At 43.6% G+C, this 22,899-nt stretch overlaps 1 protein-coding gene and 1 long non-coding RNA gene across 7 annotated transcripts in view; one reads left to right on the top strand and one right to left on the bottom strand.

The window, feature by feature from the left end:
• The window catches only part of Adcy8 (adenylate cyclase 8), a 203,587-nt gene that overhangs the window by 172,314 nt on the left and 8,374 nt on the right, over nucleotides 1–22,899 (top strand). For all 4 annotated transcript variants that reach the window (XM_013119532.3, XM_013119531.3, XM_005078687.4 and 1 more), the window contains 3 exons: nucleotides 4,641–4,719; nucleotides 13,153–13,311; nucleotides 21,622–21,768. In XM_013119532.3, coding sequence (XP_012974986.1) covers nucleotides 4,641–4,719; nucleotides 13,153–13,311; nucleotides 21,622–21,768 — 385 coding nt within the window. The remainder of the gene's footprint in view (nucleotides 1–4,640; nucleotides 4,720–13,152; nucleotides 13,312–21,621; nucleotides 21,769–22,899) is intronic.
• The window catches only part of LOC106021829, a 139,553-nt gene continuing 120,220 nt past the window's right edge, over nucleotides 3,567–22,899 (bottom strand). The window contains exons 6-8 of one of the 3 annotated variants that reach the window (XR_001196983.3): nucleotides 5,783–5,967; nucleotides 4,188–4,280; nucleotides 3,567–3,878 (exon numbers count right to left, since the gene is read on the bottom strand). This is a non-coding gene — a long non-coding RNA (uncharacterized LOC106021829). The remainder of the gene's footprint in view (nucleotides 3,879–4,187; nucleotides 4,281–5,782; nucleotides 5,968–22,899) is intronic. The other 2 variants (XR_005870512.1, XR_005870511.1) reach the window with 2 other exon arrangements.

Genomic DNA, 22,899 nt, shown 5'->3' with positions numbered 1-22,899 from the left:
AGCAAAACAATAGTAGGTGCTCCCTCCCACCCCTCCGAAGGCCTATGACCTCCCAGCCTTTGACTACTGACCAAATTTACAGCCCCAGCCATGAATTCCTCCTCTGGAGCAGACTTAAAGAAATCTAATCAGAAATGGTCGGTTACCCCCATAACAGTCACAACACCCACAGGGCACATCCTGTCTGACAGTTGGTACTGTAGTTCCTATGACACAGGGCTGTGTGAACTGTTAATGACTCTTCTCTCCCAGATGTCTGCAAAGCATCGCTGGGCCCTTGGAAAGCTACCCAGCAGAAGGGAAGCTTCCAACCCAGTTCTGGCTTGATGGGTTCATATCCTGCAACCAAAGCTTTCATCAATAGAGTCTTGTCATGTGGATCTGCTGGGAAGCTAGAGAGCAGCAACAGCCACTCTTTGGGGGCTTCCCTGACCAACAATTCATATGGTGGTGGCCCACATCTGGCACTAAGACTTTTTTGTTTAATAGCCTATGACTTCTGAGAGCTATACAGAGTACCTCCCTTCAACTTATTTTTAATTATATATTTTAATTAACTTACAGAAGAGTGAGATTCCATATGGCTATTTTTAGGTGTTTTTTATTTTGTTTAACCCACAGAAACTCCTCATCTCTGCCATCCATGCAACAATAGCATCTATTAAATCTTCCTACTACCCATACTCTCCCACCACACTTTGAAATTCCAGGAGTTCTGCTGTCCTTGTCCAAGAAAGGCCTTCTACAACACTGCCCCCCCAACTGCTAGCTTCCTGGCCTCAACAGGCACTCCAAATTAGACACAGAAATCTAAAACTCGAAAGTGAAGATTTCCATATGAGCAATAGCATGAAGTGTTTGTCTTTCTAACTCTGGGTTATCACCCTCAATATATTTTCAAGTTCCATCCATTTTCCTGCAAATTTCATTTTTTTAGTGTTGAACAAAATCCCATAAATTGTGTGTGCCACATTTTTATTATCCATTCATCAGCTGATGACTACCTAGGTTGATTCCATTTTTTTTTAATCTACAGTGAGTAGGGCATCAACGAACAGGTATCTCCATAGTGAGTTAACATCAACACTATCATGAATTGTCAACATAAAAGACAGAGAGCAAGAAGTATATGCAAAGTGTCTGTTTCAGATATAATACAAGTTTTCAAAAATGCTTGGCAGTGATAAGACAGAATATATTTTAAATGGGATGATTTGTTGGGGGGTTTTGTGGAGGAAAACGGGAACTTGTAAATAAAAATTTGGAGGTGATAGTCAACATTGAAAACTCAGAACTCTGTACCCGAAATCTGGTTTCTCATCCTGGCAGTGGCACAAATGGATATGTGACCTTGAGCCATCGACCTCTTCCCTCTGGGCCTCAGTCTCTTCAAAATAAAAGCCTTGCAAGGGGTATTATATTACACGTGATACACATAACACAGAATAAAATGGATTTGCCAAGTGAATTGTAATATATCTAATTACATAAACCTAACATCCTTCTCTACATTAAGTGCAGAAGTGGCTTATAAAACAATATGAGCTATAAAGCCTTAAATTTGCAGATGTATTTTTGCAAAGAGGAAATAGAAATGGCATTTAATGGATTCCAAAATAACTATAGTTATCCTCTGGATAGTTAGCTGTCTTTTTAGTTTCCAGATTCACTACAATTAGCATAAATGCTTCATTAGTGAGTCATACTCACATTAAATATTAATTTTTATGATACATCAGATTAAATGATCTCTAAAGATTATAGTGGCCCTGAGGATTTCATTACTCTATATGTGTTTTCAATTAACAATGTCCCTTTCCCAAGGAGATGGTAGTATTACTTTAGCTGTTTTATTAATACAGATCAATATCTCAAGATTCCCTTTGTTTTAAGCCTATAAAAACAAGTTATCAGGAAAATCTCAATAATATGGAATGTATTTCAGCCATTTGACTCTCTGTTTTTTTAAAACTCATAGGAGGTACAAGAAAAACTTGTGAATTCAAATGAAAGTTCTCTTGGCTGTTTCTCAACATGATTTGGTTATTATTCATATACTTTGGTCCCTACAGAAGTTTTTTTTTCATATGAAATATAGCTAAACACTCAAAAATTATTCATAATTTTCTTTCATTTTTGTTTCTTCTGAGTCTGGTCTAGTCATGTCTCTATTTTTGGTCAATCACTGTTTTCAAAATCATTCAAGAAGTATTCATGTTGTCTCCTGCAAATGTGTTTCAAGATGATAAGTTGCTAGGCTGAAAATAAGTTTTGTGCATCACAGAGAAGAGGATATCTTAAGTGCCAGGCAGTGCAAGATTCGGGGTACAGACTGACAGATTCCAGGGGAGGTTCTAAACATAGGACAGTTCTTATCAGACAAGTGACAGGAGCAAACGGTGCTTTATAGCAAGACAGACATGGCCAAGGGTTATGTGTCGTAGGCTTCACAGAGCAGTGAGAGGAAGGTGTGAGCCAGGATCTGTGCCAAACACCTCAACACCGTTGTTCATTTCATCCTCCCAGTTAAGGAGGTACAACACTGTGGAGTCATTCTTCACATGACAAGGAACCGAGGCTCAGAGGTACCAAGTGGCTGCTTCAAGGACAAACAACGGATCAGAATCAGAGCTGTACTAGGGATCTGGATCACCTTCAAAGTTCATGTCTCTAATCATTTTTCTCAGCAGCCCACAAGCATCAAAGACCAGAGAAGCAAGTGGCAGTAAAGAAAGACAATCATGCTGGGTGGTGGCCGTGCACGCCTTTAATCCCAGCACTCAGGAGGCAGAGGCAGGTGGATCTCTGTGAGTTCAAGCCCAGCTGATCTAGAGCAAGTTCCAGGACAGGATCCAAAGCTACAGAGAAACCTTGTCTCAAAAAATGGGGGAAATAAAAGAGTTACAAAAATATGCCTCTCTCCTCAAAATAAGCACAATAGTGTAGAATGGGTGGATGGATGGATGGATGGATGGATGGATGGATGGATGGATGGATGGATGGATGGGTGGGTGGGTGGGTGGGTGGATCTCTACCCCTAATACAGTCCAGCCCTCTTCTCTTTAGCACACTTGGTCCTGACAAATGCAAACATTCTCCCTTATTAAGTCTTCATATGGCCTCAAACATGATCTAGTATTTGCTTATTATCCTGAGGCTAGAGATATGCAAACACCAAGCTAAGTGATATATGACTTAGATCTACACCCAGCCTTCTTAACTGTTTCTTGAACATCCCATTCTAGTTTCTTTTGTATTTTTTTACTTTTTTATTTGAATTAGAAACAAACTTGTTTTACATGTCAACCCCAGTTCCCTCCACCTCCCCTCCTCCCCTGCCCCCACTGACCTCCTATCCCACTCCCTTTCTGGAGAGTGAGGCCTTCCATGGGGGATCTTCAAAGTTTGCCATATCATTTGGAGCAGGGCCTAGGCCCTCCATGGTGTGTCTAGGCTGAGAGAGCATCCCTCTATGTGGAGTGGACCCCCAAAGTCGGACCCACAGAGGCAGCTGACCTAAACAAGGGGGAGCTCATGGACCCCAGACTGATGAACGTGGGTGTCAGTGGGACCCACAGAGGCAGCTGACCTAAACAAGGGGGAGCTCACGGACCCCAGACTGATGAACCTGGGTGTCAGTGGGAGGACCTCTGGCAAGGATCAGTATTTATCCCATTGCAGTTTCTTACTCTCTCTTCAAACAGTGTCAGAGCAACAAGGATATAGTCACTCTAATCACAAATTCATTACATATTTAAATTTTGCCCCTGACGGAATGTTTTCCGAGCATGAACAATGTGTCTTCTTCATTTCTTGATCCAGGCATATGTTGGGATACAGTAGGTGCTCACTCACAATGTGCTTCTCTGAGCCTATAGCTAAGAAACAACAATAAAACCTACCATTAGCATCTTGGTACAAAAAGACTGGAGCCTTCATTCAAGAATATAAGAAACAAATGTGGGTCAGCTGACCCCACTCATAGAACTGACTCTAAAATAATTGATAGAGGGCCGGGCATTGGTGGTGCACGCCTTTAATCCCAGCACAGAGGCAGAGGCAGGTGGATCTACAGAGCGGGTTCCAGGACAGCCTCCAAAACAATACAGAGAAACCCTGTCTCAAAAAACCAAAATAATAATAATAATAATAATAATTGATAGAGGAATTAAAAGTGTCCAACTCACAGAGTTAATATAATAATCCAAGCATGAAGGCACTTAGGATAAAGACCACCATATGGCGAGCATTGAATTCTGACTTCTTCAGTAGGTCAAGACCTTTAAAAGTGAATGAAGGAATACTTAATCTTCACAAGGTATTTTTGATCAGAGTGTTCTACCTCTTTGAAGTGTAGAAAGCTACTATACAAGTAGAGGCATTATTACCAATATTGATGTGATCATACTCTCCAGATGCTAAACTCTAGATTCTCTTTATCAGCTATAACCTATGTGGCCTCATAGGCTTGGTGGTAACTTGTCCATTGAAAAAGAGGACAGGCAAACCCTTACAGCTGTCTATATCACATGCTGGATGTTTGGAAAATGCCAATTCTGGACCGGTTTCTTCATTTTTACCCTTGAAATCCTTCTGTGGTTGTTAGTCACCATGTCATTCTGCTTTTGTTTTTCTCACAGAGATTTCCTGGGAACCAAGGAGGCATCACTGTTGCTGATGGCCATGTTCCTCCTTGCCGTGTTCTACCATGGACAGCAGGTAATGCCATGTTTTTCTCCAGCTACCCACAGCTAGCTGGCATTTCCTTATGCCATGAAACACCACCCTGCTTAGACTTCTCTGTTCTTGTAGCAAATGCCTCTTGCCAGCTTTAATAAATTGATTCCTAATAAAACCATCTAATGGAAAGATAAGCAGGAGAAGATGACTTGATAGACTGCTTCTAATGGCCTCTGAGCCCCTCTATTTCAAAAACACCATTATTCGTTAAAAAAAGAAAAGGTTAATTCCTGGCTGAAACAAACTGGTGTCTTTCCAAATCCCATGGCCTAAGAGAAGGGGTATGCTGCTGCAGGGAAACATATAGGTTTGCAGATCAGCTGACTCAGTCGCAGGCACTCTCCTCAGCCAACTAAAGCCTTGGACAAGCTCTTAACTCTCTGAGGTTCAGTGCCCTCAACTCTAAAATAAAATATTAGTATATAAATAGATGGTGTTAAGGAAGCAAGTGATATTATCTTAAGCAGCTTTTTTGGTCTGTCATGTATGCAAACAAGCAAATAAGTACAGATTAGTCACCTTTCTCAGAGTTGTAACCAAGTACCCTCCCCAAATAAAGCAAATTTAAAAAGGAAAGATTTATCCTGGCTCACAGGTTAAGAAAGGACTCGGTGCAGCACAGGAAGAAAGGCATGATAACTGGTCACATTGTGTCCCAAAATGCAAGCAGAAAGCAGACAGGAAGTGATATCGAGATGTAGACCTCAGTGGCCTACTTAATCCACAAGACTCCATCAACCTCCCAAGGGCCATTGCCAGTGGGGACTCAGTGTTCAAATTCATGAAGCTGTAATGGACAATTCAAACCACAACAGCATAGGAAGAACGTATTTGGTGACTTGTTCTGAGTAAACAGCATGTCTGCCATGTTGATTCTACTCACTCTGAGGCTCTATTAATTATTAGGATGTGGAATATAGAATTCTATCCCTGTGTCTCTTGGAAGATGATAGACCACAAACTATGCAAAGGTGTTATATGTAGAACATGCTTAACTAGGGTTATAAATCATGCAAAAGTGTTGCACATAGAACATGATTACCCTGGTTCTTCATGAGATGAAATTTCTCTGCCTAGGAGCACTATGGTTGGCTTCATCCAATAGATCTTGACTGATGTGCTCTTCCCAGGGAAGGCTATTTCTCTGGTTTCCAGCACTCCTTAGTTGCCTCTAGTTCTTTATATGGGATTGAGGCCCCATGGACTTTGCCCACTTTAGCATGTCTACTATGAAGAAAGAAAGAAAAGAAAAAAGATTATTATAACCTCAAAAAGACTAAAAGCAATTATAAAAAAGTTAAAAGCATGTAAGACTTCTTGAGACATACTGCAACCCATAAACACAATCTGCTGGTGAGAGTTCCAGTCCCCTGTAGGAACTGCCAGCCTTGCTGCTGTGCTCTGGATCCTGGTTCATGTTTCTTTTGTCCATGCTCACTTCAAACAGACAAGAACAGAAAGAGCAAATCAAAAAAGTGTCAGCCATAGCATGTAGCAGAGACATAGCTCTGGGAAATCACCATGGAAACACAGGGGTCAACAAACCCCAGGAGATCAGAGATGAAAAAATTTTTAAAGTTCCAAGAATTCAGAGATACACACATGAAGCTATTTGTAACAAGTTGAGAGGGGGTCAAAATGTAATCAAGAGAGGGATGAGTAGTGTAACATCTTGGTAAGTAGAGGAAATGGGCAATTAATTGTTGAGTTCCTAGTGGACACCTCACTCACTTTGCTTAATGCTGTCAACAACCTGGAATGGGAGCCTCTCCAGCAACAGCGCTGAGCAGTACAACCAGAGTTCCAATCAAGTCTCTCTCCAAAGCGCATCTTCCTCCTTCTGACCAGGGGAACTCAGTGTGATTTTGAATTGTTTTTACATCTCTGCTGAACTTACGTGAAAGTCCAGTCGTTTCCAGAATTCCTGTACCTAGGTCTCACTGGCTGTCTGTGAGCACAGAGTCCTGGCCTCTAAGTCTGCATGGTTTCCTTTAATGGGGAACTTCTTAGTCTGATAGACAAGTTAAAACAAATCATCCACCCATTCCCTTTTGAGAACTCTCAAGGCAGAATCAACTGAGACTAGCCTACAGGAAGGCTATATGTGCACTCAGGTCTTGATCTTAGTTGGGAAAAATCCCTACACATAGACAAGAGAACACACTCAGAGTGGGAGTCCCCATTTCATAATGACAAGTACGTTTCTTTCTCTTCCTTCCCCATAATGAATCTCCCTGTTCCCTGTCTGAGTCTCCTCCCTCACATGGTAGTCTTCTACCAAACTGACTCAATATATCCTATTCTGCATTTGTCCTGTAAGAGCGGAAAGCCTAATCATGGTAAGATGGTATGTAAGATAAGAGTATGGAAGTGCTTCCTACTGGCCTGGTAATTTGGGATATTTGATATTTTTCCATTTTATTTCTAATTTTTAAAGATCTTAAGTGCCCTATAACCATAGCAGCTGTAAGCATAGTCCCATATTCAAACCTCAACTCCACCATTAAAGATATCTGACCATGGACAATTTACTTTAAAAATAGATACGACAATAACAGGTTCTGTTTCACCGAGTTGATATAGCTTTATATCAGATGTAATCACAATATGTTTATCTCAGTGGTTTACACATATAATGCTTAATGACATTAGCAGCTTGAAAATAAACCTTTTACACAGACAGGGAAGTATTACTGTCCATCTGGTTCCAAGACAGGAGCAGGGAAGCAAGTCCTCGGAGACCACAAAGCTAAGGAGAAAAAAAGCCATAGGGAAATGAGAACACAAATGCCCCACAGTTCCTGGTTCCACTCAGTCTCTGCAATATGCCCTGCCTCCCATTATAGAGACAGCATTCGGCAGGATTGCATCATTTGATGTCTATCTATAGCATCCAGTGGGGTCCTGTTCATCCTGGTTACAGCTTGCCCACTCCTGGACTTGCTTCCTGTTTCTCCTCATGACTCAGAGGCTCTCTATTTTTAATAAAGAATGAAAAATGCCCATTGATGCCTGGTGCACAGCAGTGTCTGGGGGTTGGGGGGGCGTTGATTGTGTAATTATAATCCCCAGAGTGCAGAGATGGTTATGCAACTGAATAATTGGGAAATTTCATTTTGCGAGAACGTGAAATGATATGCCAAACATTTCCTCCTCCTTTGACTAAGGCAGGTGAGTGATCAGAACATCGGACAGGCAGAGAGAGAGATCAAATGCCTCCCACCTCATGCCTGATTCACTGGCAGCCTCGGGAGTTTGAGCTCTGCCTGGGCATGTCCTTTGCCAGCAGAGGAAGCTACAATTAAGGATAGAAAAGGAGATTAATGAGGTCACCTTTCTGCTCACTCACTCCTGTATCTGGCTCCAGAGACTATCTGAAAGAGTCAAGTCTTGGAGCCTAATGCGCTTGCATGAGTCCCAGCAATGTCACTCAGAGGGTACGTGGTCTTGAGAACACTCAGCTTACACACACACACACACACACACACACACACACACACACACACACACACCCTCATCTGTTAAAATGCTGCGTGATGGAATGAGGTCGAATACATATGAAGTGCTTGGAACAGCTCCTGATCCAAGACAAGGCTCCATCAATATTAGCTGTCATGGGACTAGCCCGGCACAAAGACAAGAACTCTGTGTGCAGCCAGGTTTGATGGAAATTGGGGGGTGTGCATTCTACTTCAACTGATACTTTGGGGCAAATGCTTAAGAGTCTTCTCCTTTAATAGCCATGCCATGTCTTGCATATGCTCCGCTGTCCCTCCGTGTCTGTGCTAACCAGCGACACTCAGCCGAGCTCCTCCTTTTTGGTGTCCTCCAGCCACCACTCGGTTATGAGTAAATGAAGCCAGGCGGAGACTGTGTTTCCCTCATTTTGCAATCAAGCAAGTACTGGATGTGATAAGCTGTGAGCTAAGGAGGAGTCATAACCTGTGAAGATAGTATTACTGACACCTACCTTCTGGGACTTGCTTTACCAGAAGTGTAGGCTGTACTGGGCCAGCACATGTCTTTGCAGCCCTGCCTTAGACACAACTACCTGCTATGGCCAGGCTGAAAACTCAGCTGCTCTTGTCTAGCTGGAAAATATCGGCTTAGGTCTGGCCTTCTGGATTTCCCTGCTCTTGTTTCTGATTCAAATTCAGTTCAATGAAGACTCTTCAATAGGAGAGCTGAAGAAATTATTCTATATATCAGCCTAGTATGCATGGGGGGGGGTTTGAGACGGGGTTTCTCTGTGTAGCAGCATTGGAGAGTGTCCTAGAACTCACTCTGTAGACCAGGCTGGCCTGGAACTCACAGAGATCCGCTTGCCTCTGACTCCCGAGTGCTAGGATTAAAGGAGTTTGCCACCTAGTATGCATTTTCAAGAGAGGGGGTTGTGTTTAGAAATAAGGATAAGAAAATCCTGTTCTTTTGGCAAATCAAAACCTGCTGCTCTTGGGGCTGGAAGAAAAAAAATTCAAAACAAAAGTTTCATCTCACCTCATCCACAGATGCCTTGCATGACAGGAATGTCTTATGGATCTACACGTTCCACGTGTCAGAATGCTCTTGTATGCATCGTATCTGTTGTTCCCTACAAGAAATCCATGTCCTAATGCGTATCTCTTAAAGCAGGTACATCAGGACAATTATCCTGTTTATTAGAAAGAAGTCCTATTGTTGTACTTTAAGAAAAGCAGCATGTGAGAGAAAGCAGAGGAGTTTTTATTAGGGAAAAGGGGACTATAAAAAGGGGGAAGGGGAGGGGGGAGACAGGCCCCCTGCGACAGGAGCAGCAGGAGAGAGGAAAGAGAGGGAGAGAGAGAGAGAGAGAGAGAGAGAGAGAGAGAGAGAGGAGGAAGGGAGGGAGGGAGGAAGAGGAGGGAGGGAGGGAGGGAGAGAGGGAGAGATAGAGGGAGGGAAGGTAAGCAGGGCCCTTTTAAAAGGGAACATAGTGAATGTGCACAGGTGGTGCTCTTAGTGGCTGCAGCCAAGGGTATATCCTGTCAGAACCCTAAGGACAGGACAGATGCCCGAATACTAACACCTATGAGATGGATTACTTCAAGATTTGGAGGAGCAATTCGGAACAGCATTGTTTACTCCCTGCTGCCTCCACGTGCAGATGTGTTTTATTGTATGGAAAACTCAAATACACTCAGAAGTAAATAGCATAGTCCAATGAACTTCTGAAGACCTACCCACACACGCCCAGCCTGTTCTATCAGTATCTTCATGAATGCTGCCCACTGTCACTTCCCTCCAGCTATTTTGAAACTAATTTCACACATATACCCATTTCAATCTGCAAATATTTCAGCATATCTAAAAATGGTGAGCTTCTAAATTAATCACAGAGCCATTGGCACACTTTTAAAAAGAAAACAGAAGCTGACCAAGTCTGTCAAGCTACTAGGCTGTGTTTCCATTTATTAATGGACAGTTATTTTAAAGTATGCTTATTTGAATTGAGACCCAAAGTCTGTGTCCTGCCATTACATGATAAATCTCTTAAGACATTTTCGAATCTTTACAATCTCCCTCATCTTCTTTTTTCTTGAAATATTTTATAAGAGCCATCTGACTTTGGTAATGTCTCTCTGTCTTGTTAGTCAACTCATCCTCTAAGGATATGGAACATATTTCTCAGTTCTTTGTGTGTTTTCATTGATTGTTCTGTGTAGAGGCTTGGTGAGATCCATTTTCAGTATTTTGTGTAATGTTTAATTGGTTTCTTTACAAATTACTTCTAAGAGGTACTTCATATCTTTTCATCTCTGTTTTGACGATGTTGGCAGCTATTCATAATAGCCTATGTTCATTTATTTTACAGCGTGACACACTAATCTTATCAGCAGCCCATAATTTGTCAGATGGAGTACACTATAAAAGAGACTTTTCTCCTTGTGAGTTATGTGTCACCTACAAGTGTAACTCAAAAAGCAGAGCAGATGTAAAACTCTTTCCCTTTAGGTCTGCTCCATGCAAAGTTTGCCAGTAGGTTTAACCCTCAGCATCACTCCAGGTGATAGATGAGTTTGGTTCCTTCAGTCACTGTGAAATTATGTGCTTTTAGCTTCTTTCCTGTGGAATTTCAACTTGTCACATTGTCACCACTATGAATCCATTCAAGCTTCTGACGTAACCCAAAGTCTCCGACAGATTTGTTCAGAGCATGAATATGTGTCTTAAGCTTATGATTTCTCTGTCCTAAAATCTACCTGTTTCTGGCAAGGGTATGGACTATGTTTGTGAAAACTTGTGTTTTGAAGAGTTTATAGGAACTCTAACCTACAAGTTAGAAGTGCAGGTTGGCAGGAGATTTCCACTGTTTCCAGGGCTTAAAAGTGGGCAGCTAGAAACATACAGCGTGAGTTCAGTGATATTTCTGTTTCTTAGTGAGAACCATAGGCATCTTTTGAATAGCCTCTCATATCACACAAGCTGACCTCCACGGTGTAGCAGAAGGACTTGAGCGCCTCTTGATCCTCCTGGCCCTGTCTGCTGGGGTTACAAGTATATGCCACCAATCCTGGCATGACCAGAGGTTTTTGTAACTGTACCAGTCTTGTGCCTGGTTTTTGCTTTTCTCCTCCCCCCAAATTCTATCTTCAGTGACCACATATCACCCATGTGCTTCATCGTGAAATTCGCATGTAATAGTCTGGATTAATGATGCAAATGTTATCAACTATGGTATGATTCTCATAAGCGGGTTGTGAGTGTGGGGGGTAGAGGTGTGTGTATAGGAGGGGAGAGTGCTCTTGGGTTCTTAGATATATGTTGCACAGCATGTATTTTCCTTCCCTGGGAAACCAAGCCATGAGAGCACAAAGAAACATCCTTCATTTCTTTCTATAGCTGCAATTCGTTCCATTGTGTATGTTACTACAGTTTGTTCAGCCAACAGAACGAACACTTGGATCATTTCCAGATTTTACTTTAACAAACGCAGCTGAATGAATGACCTCGTGCCTCCACTGAGTCTTGAGACTAAAACACAGAAACTAGCTAGATGTTTTCAGTCTTTGAATTTGGGGCATCCAACCACGTGTCCAGCAGCTCAGCGTGGTATTCATGCTCACTGCTGAAGACATGGAAATAACAATAGCCCCAGTGCTAAGATGAGGATGCTCTGTGAGCATCCCTGAAAGAGAAGCTGCCCACCTCCGCTACCAAAGGAAGTCAGGACAAGAGGAAACTAATTGCAGTAGGTCAGGCCTCCTATGTAACGTTTCCTCTATTCTCCTGTGGTCACCGGTACTCACCTTTAATTCAGAGACAAGGAAACTTAGATTAAGTCCCTGTCGACCCATGTGACTGTTCATGACTAAGACCTCTACGTCTTAACTGTCTGACATGAAGCCTAAGATCTTCCCAGTACCCCTCCATTCATTTACTCCTCATTGCCTAGTCAGGGAGAGCACAGACCCTTGACTTGACTTTGGGACATAAGGTCAAACCCAGCTTCACCCTCTAAGTGGGGTGTAACCATCATGGTCAAGTGACTTAACAGTGTTCGTCTTGATTTCCTCATCTGTGAAATAAAGACTAAAAGTATTGCCTACTGGTTAGATCTACAGTCTGGTTTGAAAGACTTAATATTTATAGACTGCATCAAACAGCGCAAACACAGGCTGCCACCTGAGAGCTATGTGTTTTTAATACTCTCATATGTTGGGTTAACAAACGTTGACAAGCTTCCGCACTATGATGCATCTACTTGTGGTGTCACAAGGTTCAGGCTTTCCAAAAAAATGCCTTAGACTTGGTGGCTCACACCCAGAAATGTATTCACTCACAAGTCTATAGGCTGGGAAGTTTATTATTGAGATCCAACAGGGTTTGGTAGCTGATGAAGGTACCCTTCCAGCTTGCAGGGAACGGCCTTGCTCTCCTCCACATGGCATTTAATCACTTTTAACCAGTGTGTCTACATAAGAAAGGAAAAGCAAAGCTGATCCTGTCTCCTCTAGTAAGGTCAGGAATCTCAAGTGCTCCACCCTCAAGGTCTCATTGAACCTGAACTTGTTCCCTAAGACCTCATTGACAGAGACATGCCATCAAGCAGTAGGGTTTCAAGATGTGAATTGCTGGGGGCAGGCTATATGTTCAGCTCAAGACAGAAAGAATGCACTATCAAGCAGATGGAAAGTTTCCTGGGCATGTGCCACCTGCAGTCCATAGAGGACACGGGTATTGTCAGATAACCCCACACTGGAGAAGATGATCTGTGTGCACAAAGCACCTGGGAGAGGGGGTGCGAATGCCTACAAGCTCTGGCATCCTCGGATAGATAGCTTGGGTTCAGGTGCGTGCCCTCGGATGTGAAGAGTCCCAGGGGAACCTCCCCCACTGCCTTCCAGACGTGCGTTTCTGAGCCTCCTGCTTCTCTTTGTCCCCTGTCAACTACAGCTGGAATACACAGCCCGCCTGGATTTCCTGTGGCGAGTACAGGCCAAAGAGGAGATCAACGAGATGAAGGAGCTGAGGGAGCACAATGAGAACATGCTGCGAAACATCTTACCGAGCCACGTGGCCCGCCACTTCCTGGAGAAAGACAGAGATAATGAGGTGAGCCCTGATCTAATGCACTAGCGGCGAGCAGGGTGGTGTGCAGCTAATCACACCGACCCCAAGCTGTAAGAAAACTCTATTACACTCAGGGGACGTGAGAAAAAAGGACCATGTTTACCACATGGTACCTGGCAATCCAGTCTGATACTATGAAATTTACACACTCCATTAAAGACTGGATTGGAATTTCAAGGTTTTCTATATGTGTGGGCATGTATCAAAATATATATAAGTACATATTATATAATGTGTGATATATCATATGTATACCATTGGGAGAGACAGACAGAGAAGAGAGAGAGAGAGAGCAACAATTCTAAGATTCTAAGTGTATCTCCAAATTAATTGAAAACAGGATCTCAAAGTAATGAGATAGGTATGCCTTATTTATAGTGGCCAATAGCCAAAAGTGAAAACATGGATTAAGAATATTTCATATGAACACATACACACCGGAGAGAGAGACAGAGACAGAGAGAATATTACTTATCTATAAGAAAGGATGTCCTGGAACACGCTACGGCACAGCCTTGTGCTAAGTGAAATAAGCCAATCACCAGAAATACCATGTATGATTCCATTTACACGGAAAGTGGATACATGTAGATCTCAATGCATAGACAAAGAGCAGAAATATGGTTGATGGGAGTTGGAGGAGAGTGGAATGGGGAGTTACTGTAGCTCAGGTTTGTAAGGTGAGGACTATTCTATGGTGGTAATGATGATTACACAACAAAGTGAATGTACTTAATACCACTGAGTTAATAACCACAGGGCACAGAAGGTAAGTTGTGTGTGTATGATACACAAAATTCATTCACCACAATTTAAAGTCATATATGTTTATCTATGTTCACACAAATATATGTGCAATATATATGAGATACATATGTACAGAGGAGTAGGTGTGTAAGTTTGGAGGTAGGTATACATGTGGGGAGGCATGTATTTTCTTGGCACAATGCCTTGCATGTCGTAGGTGCTCATCATTGTTTTTTTCTTAGTATATCATGCTGAAGGTCCACATACAGAAACAATCATGATTGTCAAATCAAGGTTCTAGGAGTCTCTTGCCCTATTCACAGGTTTTCCCAGGTCCTTGTGACCCCTAAATCTTCCTTTGACTACGGCAGCATCACTCTAACCTGTGTCTGCATCTTCACACAGCCCTTTTTGTGGAGACATCAGCCATTAGATCTAGTATTCATTCTAATCCTTGATGGATTCATCTTAATTAATTATATCTATAAAAATATCACTTCCAAAAACGATCTAATGTTCCAAGTGAACACAAATTTGGTGAGAACACCTCTCACTCACTACAAGGATGAAAGGATACTGAGAAATATAGACAGGAACCTGGACAGTGACTGTCAGTCCCACCTTTGTGGGCTATGGTATGGCTTTGAAACACTTTTAAGTGAAATGGGATGGGAAGTTCTACATATAACCCAATCAATGAGCTGCATGGATGAAAGCATGGATCTACATATTACAAGCTCAAAGCCTTGTCAAAGATCCTAAAACAGCTCAGGTAAAACCCTAATGGGAGGCCTAGGAGATGATGAAGACGGAGAGGAGATGAGGTAGAACTAAATGACTCAAAATTGATGCTGATGTGAGAAATTACAACATTCAAACTATTGAGTTTACCCTGTAACCCTGAAAGGAAGGCTACTCAAGAGCAGGCAGAATGATGTGTCAAATACCAGAGGCTTAGTGTGTGAGAATGCTTGACCTCACTCTATGAGACCTAGCCCCATGGACAGACCCCCAGCAGCCATCTGTAGACTCTGCCTCAAGAAGAAATCTCACAAAGATAAAATAACCTGGCTGCCTCCTTTTCACAAGATGGTGATCTCAGGGATACAGACTGGGTTGACCTTAGTGACCTGAGTCTCATGCGTGATCCTTGATCCCTTGTTGAAGCACTCAGACAAGACCAGTTGACCGTTGGAACGAGTGGTGTTTGGACCTGGGTTTCTTGAGACTTTGCTACAAGGGTTTTCTGACAGTTGCTAGTGCAGAGAGAATGTGGCTGTGTATCAATCGTGGCCACCAGATGAAGAGACATAAGTACAGGAACCTCCAAGGGGAATCCCAAGCCAATGAGAGAAAGCTGCTTCTCAGTCATAATATCCAAACAGTGAGATGCCTGGGGGAAAGAGGAGAGAGAATGATGTCATCCGGAAAGGAAAGAAACCACCCAGAGAAGTGCAAGAGTCCAGATATGCAGCTGGGGTGTGGACCAAACCCACTGAGCAGGGCCATAGACAGTCTCTAAGAGAAGGACCATAGACAGTCTCTAAGAGAAGGACCATAGACAGTCTCTAAGAGAAGGACCATAGACAGTCTCTAAGGAAGGTGACATCTTAGCAGAGGCTGTAAGAATGACTGGGAAGGTCCTCAGGTCCCCGATATTCTTTCTCCCCTGGGTTTCACTGGGTATAAGAAGCCCAGGACTTAGTTACCAGCAGCCTGGGCACAGAGAGGACCAGACCACACGGTTCTCTGAGAAAAGAGGAGAGCAGTTTCCCCAAGTCAACACGCAGAATGGAGGAGGGGGCGGGTGTTCAGAATCCTCTCCAAGGTCCAAACCTGTACTTCCAACCCACAAAGAAAGACGACAATAAACGATTATAGCTTTTCTATATTCATCTACCCTTCTACAGTTTACGACATGTTTTTAGCTTCTTCCAACCCAGAATAGAAAGAAACAGATGGCTCACTGAAAACAGTTAATTAGAGTGAGTTAAATAAAGAAACCGTCTCTAAAGGTGGTGGGTAGGTTTCATGAATCTCTTCCTTATGACTCTCTCTCTCCTTTTTTTTTTAAATTTGCCTGGGTAGGATTAGGGATAAACTGGGCGCATAGAACTGATAACCTCCCACAGGCTCTGGCACCCAGGTGGGGCAGGGGTTGGCTAGGAGATCAAAGTGAGAAGAATCCCTGAGTCCAGGACATGTGTTTCCTGGGAATCACATAAACCTGGCTGTATTCCTCCTCCACAGACCTCCTCAAGGGCTGTGCTGTGCTCCGTGTTGTGAAAGCAACTCTGGGTTGCTCTCATGTCTTCTAATCCAAAGAGATGGTAGATCTGTAGTGGTATATTCCCCTCCGCACCTGTAGCAGTGACCACACCTTCTGGGCGTGGTTACAGGTGCTCATGGTGACTGGTTAAAGGGAAAGGATCAGGGCTGGGAAGGCACTTCAGGTCCGGAGAGCATCTGGGAGGCAGCGGGGTCTGCAGATCTGCTCCTTAGTTCCTGAGAAGTTTGCTAGGGCCCTCTGATTCTACCTTTATCTTTTCAGCTGAGTCCATTGTATATTAAGCTGAATCATCTCACTTTGCATGTGCCTTCTTGCTTTGCCCGTGTCGCTAAGTAGGACAGTGGGGATCAGGAAAGAGATGGCAAGACCTCTTGTGTCGGTGTGTTCCCCCCTTTTTTTCTTTTTTTGGGTGGGTTTTCCTTTGCCTTGTGTTTGTTTCCACTGTGGCAGGACTCCTGCACAAGCAAGCATCTTAAGGAAGGACGTGATTGTTTTGCCTCTGACTTCAGGGTTTTCAGGCCACTCTGATTGTCTCCATGACTTTCATGTCACAGAGGGTCGTGACAGAGGCATGTGGTACAGCAGAGCTGTCTACTTCTGCAGCTCGGAGAAAATGAGAACTGGGTAGCAAAGGATAAGACGAATGTCTGGGTACACCCCACTGGCCCACTTCCTACTCTCGGCAGGGAAAACCCATCAAAATGCTAATCCATCCGTTAAGTCAGCACTCACAGCATCTAGTCGTTTTCCCAAATCCTGTCGGCTGGCAGCAAAGTCCCCAGTACATGGGCCCATTACGGACAGTTTATATTTAAACAACAGTAGGCAGCAATTGTGCAAAGCTGTTTCCACCGGATCTCCAAAGGGACACAGGTGAAAGCAGTTACTAGGATCAGTGACACAGCCACAGCCAGCTGCAGAGCACCAGAACAAACGGCAGACTGGAGTGGAGCATTTTGGTGTGACCAGGCACAAGGCAGACAAACAGCCAGCACCCTGTCACACTTGAAGGGATGAGGGTCCAGCAACCACCTTGCTGCCTAGAGTCATGTGACCACATTCACAGGGATTCTCATCTCTCTTTCCACATTCACTCTCCTGATCTCCTGGAGGAGCCTCCCCATAAAATCTTCCACCTCATCTAATGGGGGAGGATACAGAGAGAAGAGAAACAGTAACTGTGCCATGCATCACTAAGGCTGTTTGCTTGCGGACTCGTTTGGTCCGATATGAAGAATATTTCTCCTCCTATGTGGCAAACCCAATAGTATGGGTTCCTCTTCCTGTCCCCCATGAAGATGGAGACACACCACTCCCCATGTGCTCTGTGAGTAGGAAAACCAAGCCATTCTCTTGCCAACTCCTACACATCTAACCCATCATCACCAGAGAGCCTGCCTGTTCTTGTGGGTTTGTCTTCATGTATATCAGTGTCTCCTTGACGCTCTCTCTACCAGTTAGCATCTGGTCAAGAGGAGAAGAGGCTCCCAGCCACCCTGTCCCATTCTTCTCCCTTCCAGTAGATGCAACAGTCAAGAGCTCAACTGAGTCCATATTTCCAAGTTCCGTTTTTTTGTCTAACATAGATTCCGCCAATGTTAAACCAACTTTCCATTCAAATAATGAGCTAAAGCAGTTCCCAGTTGTAATATTTGTCCCTGTTTACTTTGGCTAGTATTGCCATCACTCCTAAATGAACACATTATTATTAATGCCACCATTAGTAGTGGCTTGGGCTTTGGGGTCAGACTATCCCTTTATAAATTCCTGCTCTGTCCCTTAATAACTGTGTTTTGAGCAAAGAACTTAGACTCGGCCTCTCTCATCCCACGCATGATACAATAAAGACCTTAATTATATCTGCCTCAAGCAGTTATTGTGAGCATTAAGTAGGATGATGTATGCAGTCCTTTGTGATGCTCCTGGCACATAAGTGTTCAATGAATTATGGTGCTAGCATAATTTTATTTTTTTAAGAAATCAGAGCACTGGCAGGAAGGATAGCTTAGTAGGTAAAGTATCTGCCATGCAGTGTGGCAAACCTTGGGCACCTAGCACCCATATAAATGCCAGAAAGACATGATGGTAACTACAGCACTTGGAAGGCAGAGACAGGGGATCCCTGGAGCAACCTGGCTAGTTAAACTAGACACATTGGTGAACTTTCAGATCCTTTGAGAGAATCAAGCTCAGGGGAAAAGGTAGAAACTGCAAGCATCAGCCTCATGCTTCTACCCACATGTACACACGCCCGTGTCCACAGCCTGCAAACATGTACATATACATACAAATGCACCATGCATGCAAACATCCATGCACACCACGTATACTCAAAACACATGCAAAATAAAATGAGAAATCAGAGCATTCTGAGTGTTGAAGAGAAAGAGATGGCTACAGGAGGGGCTGGGATACATTAGAGCTCCATCGGACAAACGGGGTTTGAGAAGCCCTGGTGGTCACTGACCCTGTTGACAGGTGTACCTGCGGGTGAAGCAGCCAGATCTGGCCCAGCCCCTCCTATGCTGCTTTGGCAGGTGAGAGAGCCAGCCCTGGGGGCATGAAAGCAGGAGAACTGGCCCTGTCCCTTGCTCATGGCTACAAAGGGTGGACTAGCCAGGGCAATGCTGGAGAGCTCACCCTGGCTGTGAGGACAGGGAAGAGCTGATAGACAGGATCAACCCTGCAACTAGCTATGCCCCAAACCAGGGTTATGAGTCGGCCCACCCCAACATCCGCCCCTTCCTATGACATGAAGGGGCTATAGACCTAAAGCTGCAGGATCTCCATGACCCAGGACAACAACAGGACATACAAAAGGAGTCCTAGTGAGGGTCCAGCAGTTATAGTGTGGTAGGAACCGAAGCCTCTAACCAGGTCAATGACTCTTTGCAATGGACACTTGCAAGTATAGATGTATCGACAAAAGTGTTTGCTATATGACTCACTGTGTCATACTACAGCTTTCATATGAGATTTTCTTCCTTTCTTTTTTTTTCTATTAAATTTTGGGGTGTAGAGGACTGATATGAAGAGACAGAGAAATGATCAGAGATGCATATGTGAAAGACACAAAGAGGAAGGGTACAAAACAGTTGTCGGTTGTTTGGGGGAGACCTGTGGTTTAGGGAGATCATTCTCCCAAGCTACTGGTCGCATGGGCCGAGTGCCCTCTGGTGGCCAAAGGAAAAACTCACAAGCCCCCCAGGTCTTGGCAGTTGATTGGGGTGAGACAATATCAGGGAGGGCACCTTAACCGTGGCTACAACAGGATAGGGAAGTAGAAAAGAGGACTTAGGATGTAACCCAGTGGGAGAGCACAAGCGTGCGGGGCTCTGAGTTCAGCACCGATACAAAAACAAGAAGCAGAAAGGCCTCAGTGTTTTGGGAGCCCGAAGAACTGGGGACTTACAGACCCTTAGATTAAAGAGGTAGGTGGCAGCGAGGCCATGAATGTGTGCCGCGATGTGATGTGAGGACTTTAGAGGGAAACTGTGGGATACTAGAGGACTTTAAGGATGGAGGAGTGTGGTGGGCATCCAATATCATGCATACCCCATTTAAAAAGATCACACAAGTGGAATAAGGAGGAGGCCTTTGAGTAGCACAAGGCTGGAAGACCTCGAGCTGGGAGCTTTTCTATTAGTGGTCAAGCAAGACAGTGGGAAGGGCCTTGCTTTTCAAAGTAGCAGCGACACTAAAATAAGATCAACAAGACGGGACTGGGAGTCAAAAGATAACTCCCTTTGTTGATTTCACAGCTCTGGTGTCTATAGCAGAGAACGAAGGAAGAGATGAAGTCTTAGCTAGAAAGAGAAACACACTAAGTGTGCAACTTCATAGTTTACAGAGTGAGAGAATGATCCAGGGTGATCAAAGCCCAAGAGCTAATCTAGAAATATGAATTTGGAAACGGCTGTGTATGGGTGGTAGAGAGGCTGAGCATAAATGAGCTCTGTCAAGTGAGGATGTCCAAGGTGAACCATTCACTGAACTGCAGACAACATGCCTAAAATAGAGGGATTTTCAAAAATAAATCCTTAAAGGGGGCAAGCGTAAGAAAAGGAGATATTTCACAGAAAGTCAAGAGACACAAGGTCCTCAATGGCCATCATGCTGAGCTACATGGCTACTTAAAACGATGGAAACTGGCACACGTATGTTGTTTTTTTCCCAATGTGGATGCCTTTCTCTCCCTTCGTTTCATTCCATGCTGAGAAGTGAACAGCAATAGACAGAGGAGAGAGATATTTTAAGAAGGATGGAAACCAGAATGAGGAGGGATCTGTTAACAGACACAAATATCTGCAAGACCCGGGGTATGCTGTCCTTTGTCTTAGAAAAGAGAGAGTGGAGACCCGCATGGAGAAGGCAGGAGTAAGACATACAAAAAGAGAGGGTTGGAGGAAAAAAATGAAAATATTACATATGCATATGCATGCATGGAGACTAAAACCAGACTCAGCTTTCTTGGTGAGTCAGCAGAAAGACCATCTATGGAATATGGTGATGTGGTGGATTAAGTGAAGGAGAATGGTGGAACTCTGGGTCAGTCATTGAAAAGAACAGAAGAATTGGCCAAGGACAAAGGTGTGACGTTCAGAAGTGCCAACTCAGCTGGGGTTGAAGACCACATGACTGTGTGATCATTATACAAGGGATGGAACACTCCTGTCCCTCCAAATTTCCTAAGGTGTATTTTCCTTGGCATACCCTAGTAACTTACTTCTCCCAACACTAGTTTCCAACTTCTATTCTCCATCACCTCCCAATAATACCATCTTATCAGTCCATCAAGGGTTAACTCATGAGGACAGAGCCCATATGGTGCACGTTACCTCTCAATGATTAGATTCATCAGCCAGGGACCAAGTCTAACAATGAAGTTGTGGGAAGAATCTTCATGTCCAAACCATGGGCAACCGGATTAGTATGCTTACTAACAAGTTCCAAGAGAGCTGCCTTGCTCCTCCTGGCACGTGTGGGCACATCTTTGAACCAGAAAGTGCCTCTTCACTATACATTGAATCTGCCAGATACTTACAAGCATCCAGAACATGAGAAATAAACTTGTGGTTTATAGTCAACCCAGACTGATGTATTTGGTCACAGCAGCTTGGAGTTACTGAGACAGGTAGTGCTAACTCTCATTTTCTGTCCTGTGACTGGATTCCTGTCTACCAGGGCCTTATATACAGGTAGCATCATTGCAAACTTGAGCTCTGATGAGCATTTCTATCTCCTCTTTGCCACAGGAGCTATACTCGCAATCCTATGACGCTGTTGGGGTGATGTTTGCCTCCATTCCCGGATTTGCAGACTTTTATTCTCAGACAGAAATGAACAACCAGGGAGTGGAATGTCTGCGGCTGCTGAATGAGATCATCGCTGACTTTGATGAGGTGAGTCTAAGCACCAGAACCTCTAGGGTGTATTTCAAGCACAAACATGTATTAGATTATTTGGTTTTCACAATCAATTTCCATCTGAATATATCGTTGTCTTGATAAATATATAAAATATAGACCAGTTAATAAATGTATAAAATATAGACTAGTTAAGTCAGTCAGTATATTCATCACCCCTGCACTGTGGTAAAAACAGTTAAAATGTAACCCTAAATGTCTTAGTTAGGGTTCCTATTGCTGTAAAAAGAAAACACCATAACCATGGTAACTCTTGTAAACGAAAACATTTAATTAGGGTGGCTTGCTTACAGTTCAAAGGTTCTGTCCATTAACACACAAGGTGGTGTGCAGGAAGACATGGTGTTGGAGAAGTATCTGAGAGTCTTACATCCTGCCGGCAACAGGAAGTGGTCTGCGTGTTACATTGAGTGAAGCTTGAGTAAAAGAAACCTCAAAGCCCACTCCCACAGTGACATAATTCCTCCATTAAAGCCACACCTACTTCATGAATGCCACACCTCCTAATAGTGCCACTCCCTTTGGGGGTCATTTTCTTTCAAACCACCACAGTCGTCATAGTGTCTCTAGGACTACTTCTATCTACCTGAAACATTCTGCCCTATAACAAATATCCCCACATCCCCATCTCATGTTGGTTCCCTGATAGATGTTATTAACAACCATTCTACTCTCTGTTTCTGAGTTTTGTGTGTTATGATTCCATAGATATGGGAAATCACAGAGTGGGGTCAACATAAATCAGACATCATCACGTCTCACCTCTATGGCTTTATTATGCAGACAGAAAGTCACTTTCATAGAGGGAAGCATGGGTAGTGGTTAGGAGGCATGGTTAGGGCCTTATAAGATGTGAGGGGGAACTCTTTGGTAACAGTGTGTCTTCTAAAGTAGGCTACACATTCATGATAGGATCCTTTTGTATCCTGCTGAGTTTCCGGTCCTACTGCTGAGCCTAGTACATTTAGAGACATTGTCTCAAGCTTAGAGAACAACTAAACTAACACATGCAAGGCTCTGGGTTCAATTGCGACCCCCATGAATGGAGAAATAGGAAGAGGAACTGGACACTGTTCAAATGAAAGAACCATCGCTAGTTTCTAGTTC

The sequence above is a fragment of the Mesocricetus auratus genome, unplaced genomic scaffold (genome assembly GCF_017639785.1).
Source record: "Mesocricetus auratus isolate SY011 unplaced genomic scaffold, BCM_Maur_2.0 Super-Scaffold_100023, whole genome shotgun sequence".
Taxonomy (NCBI): Eukaryota; Metazoa; Chordata; class Mammalia; order Rodentia; family Cricetidae; genus Mesocricetus; species Mesocricetus auratus.
The sequence above is the reverse complement of the archived record's forward strand: the minus strand, read 5'-3'. Positions and strand labels throughout refer to the sequence as shown.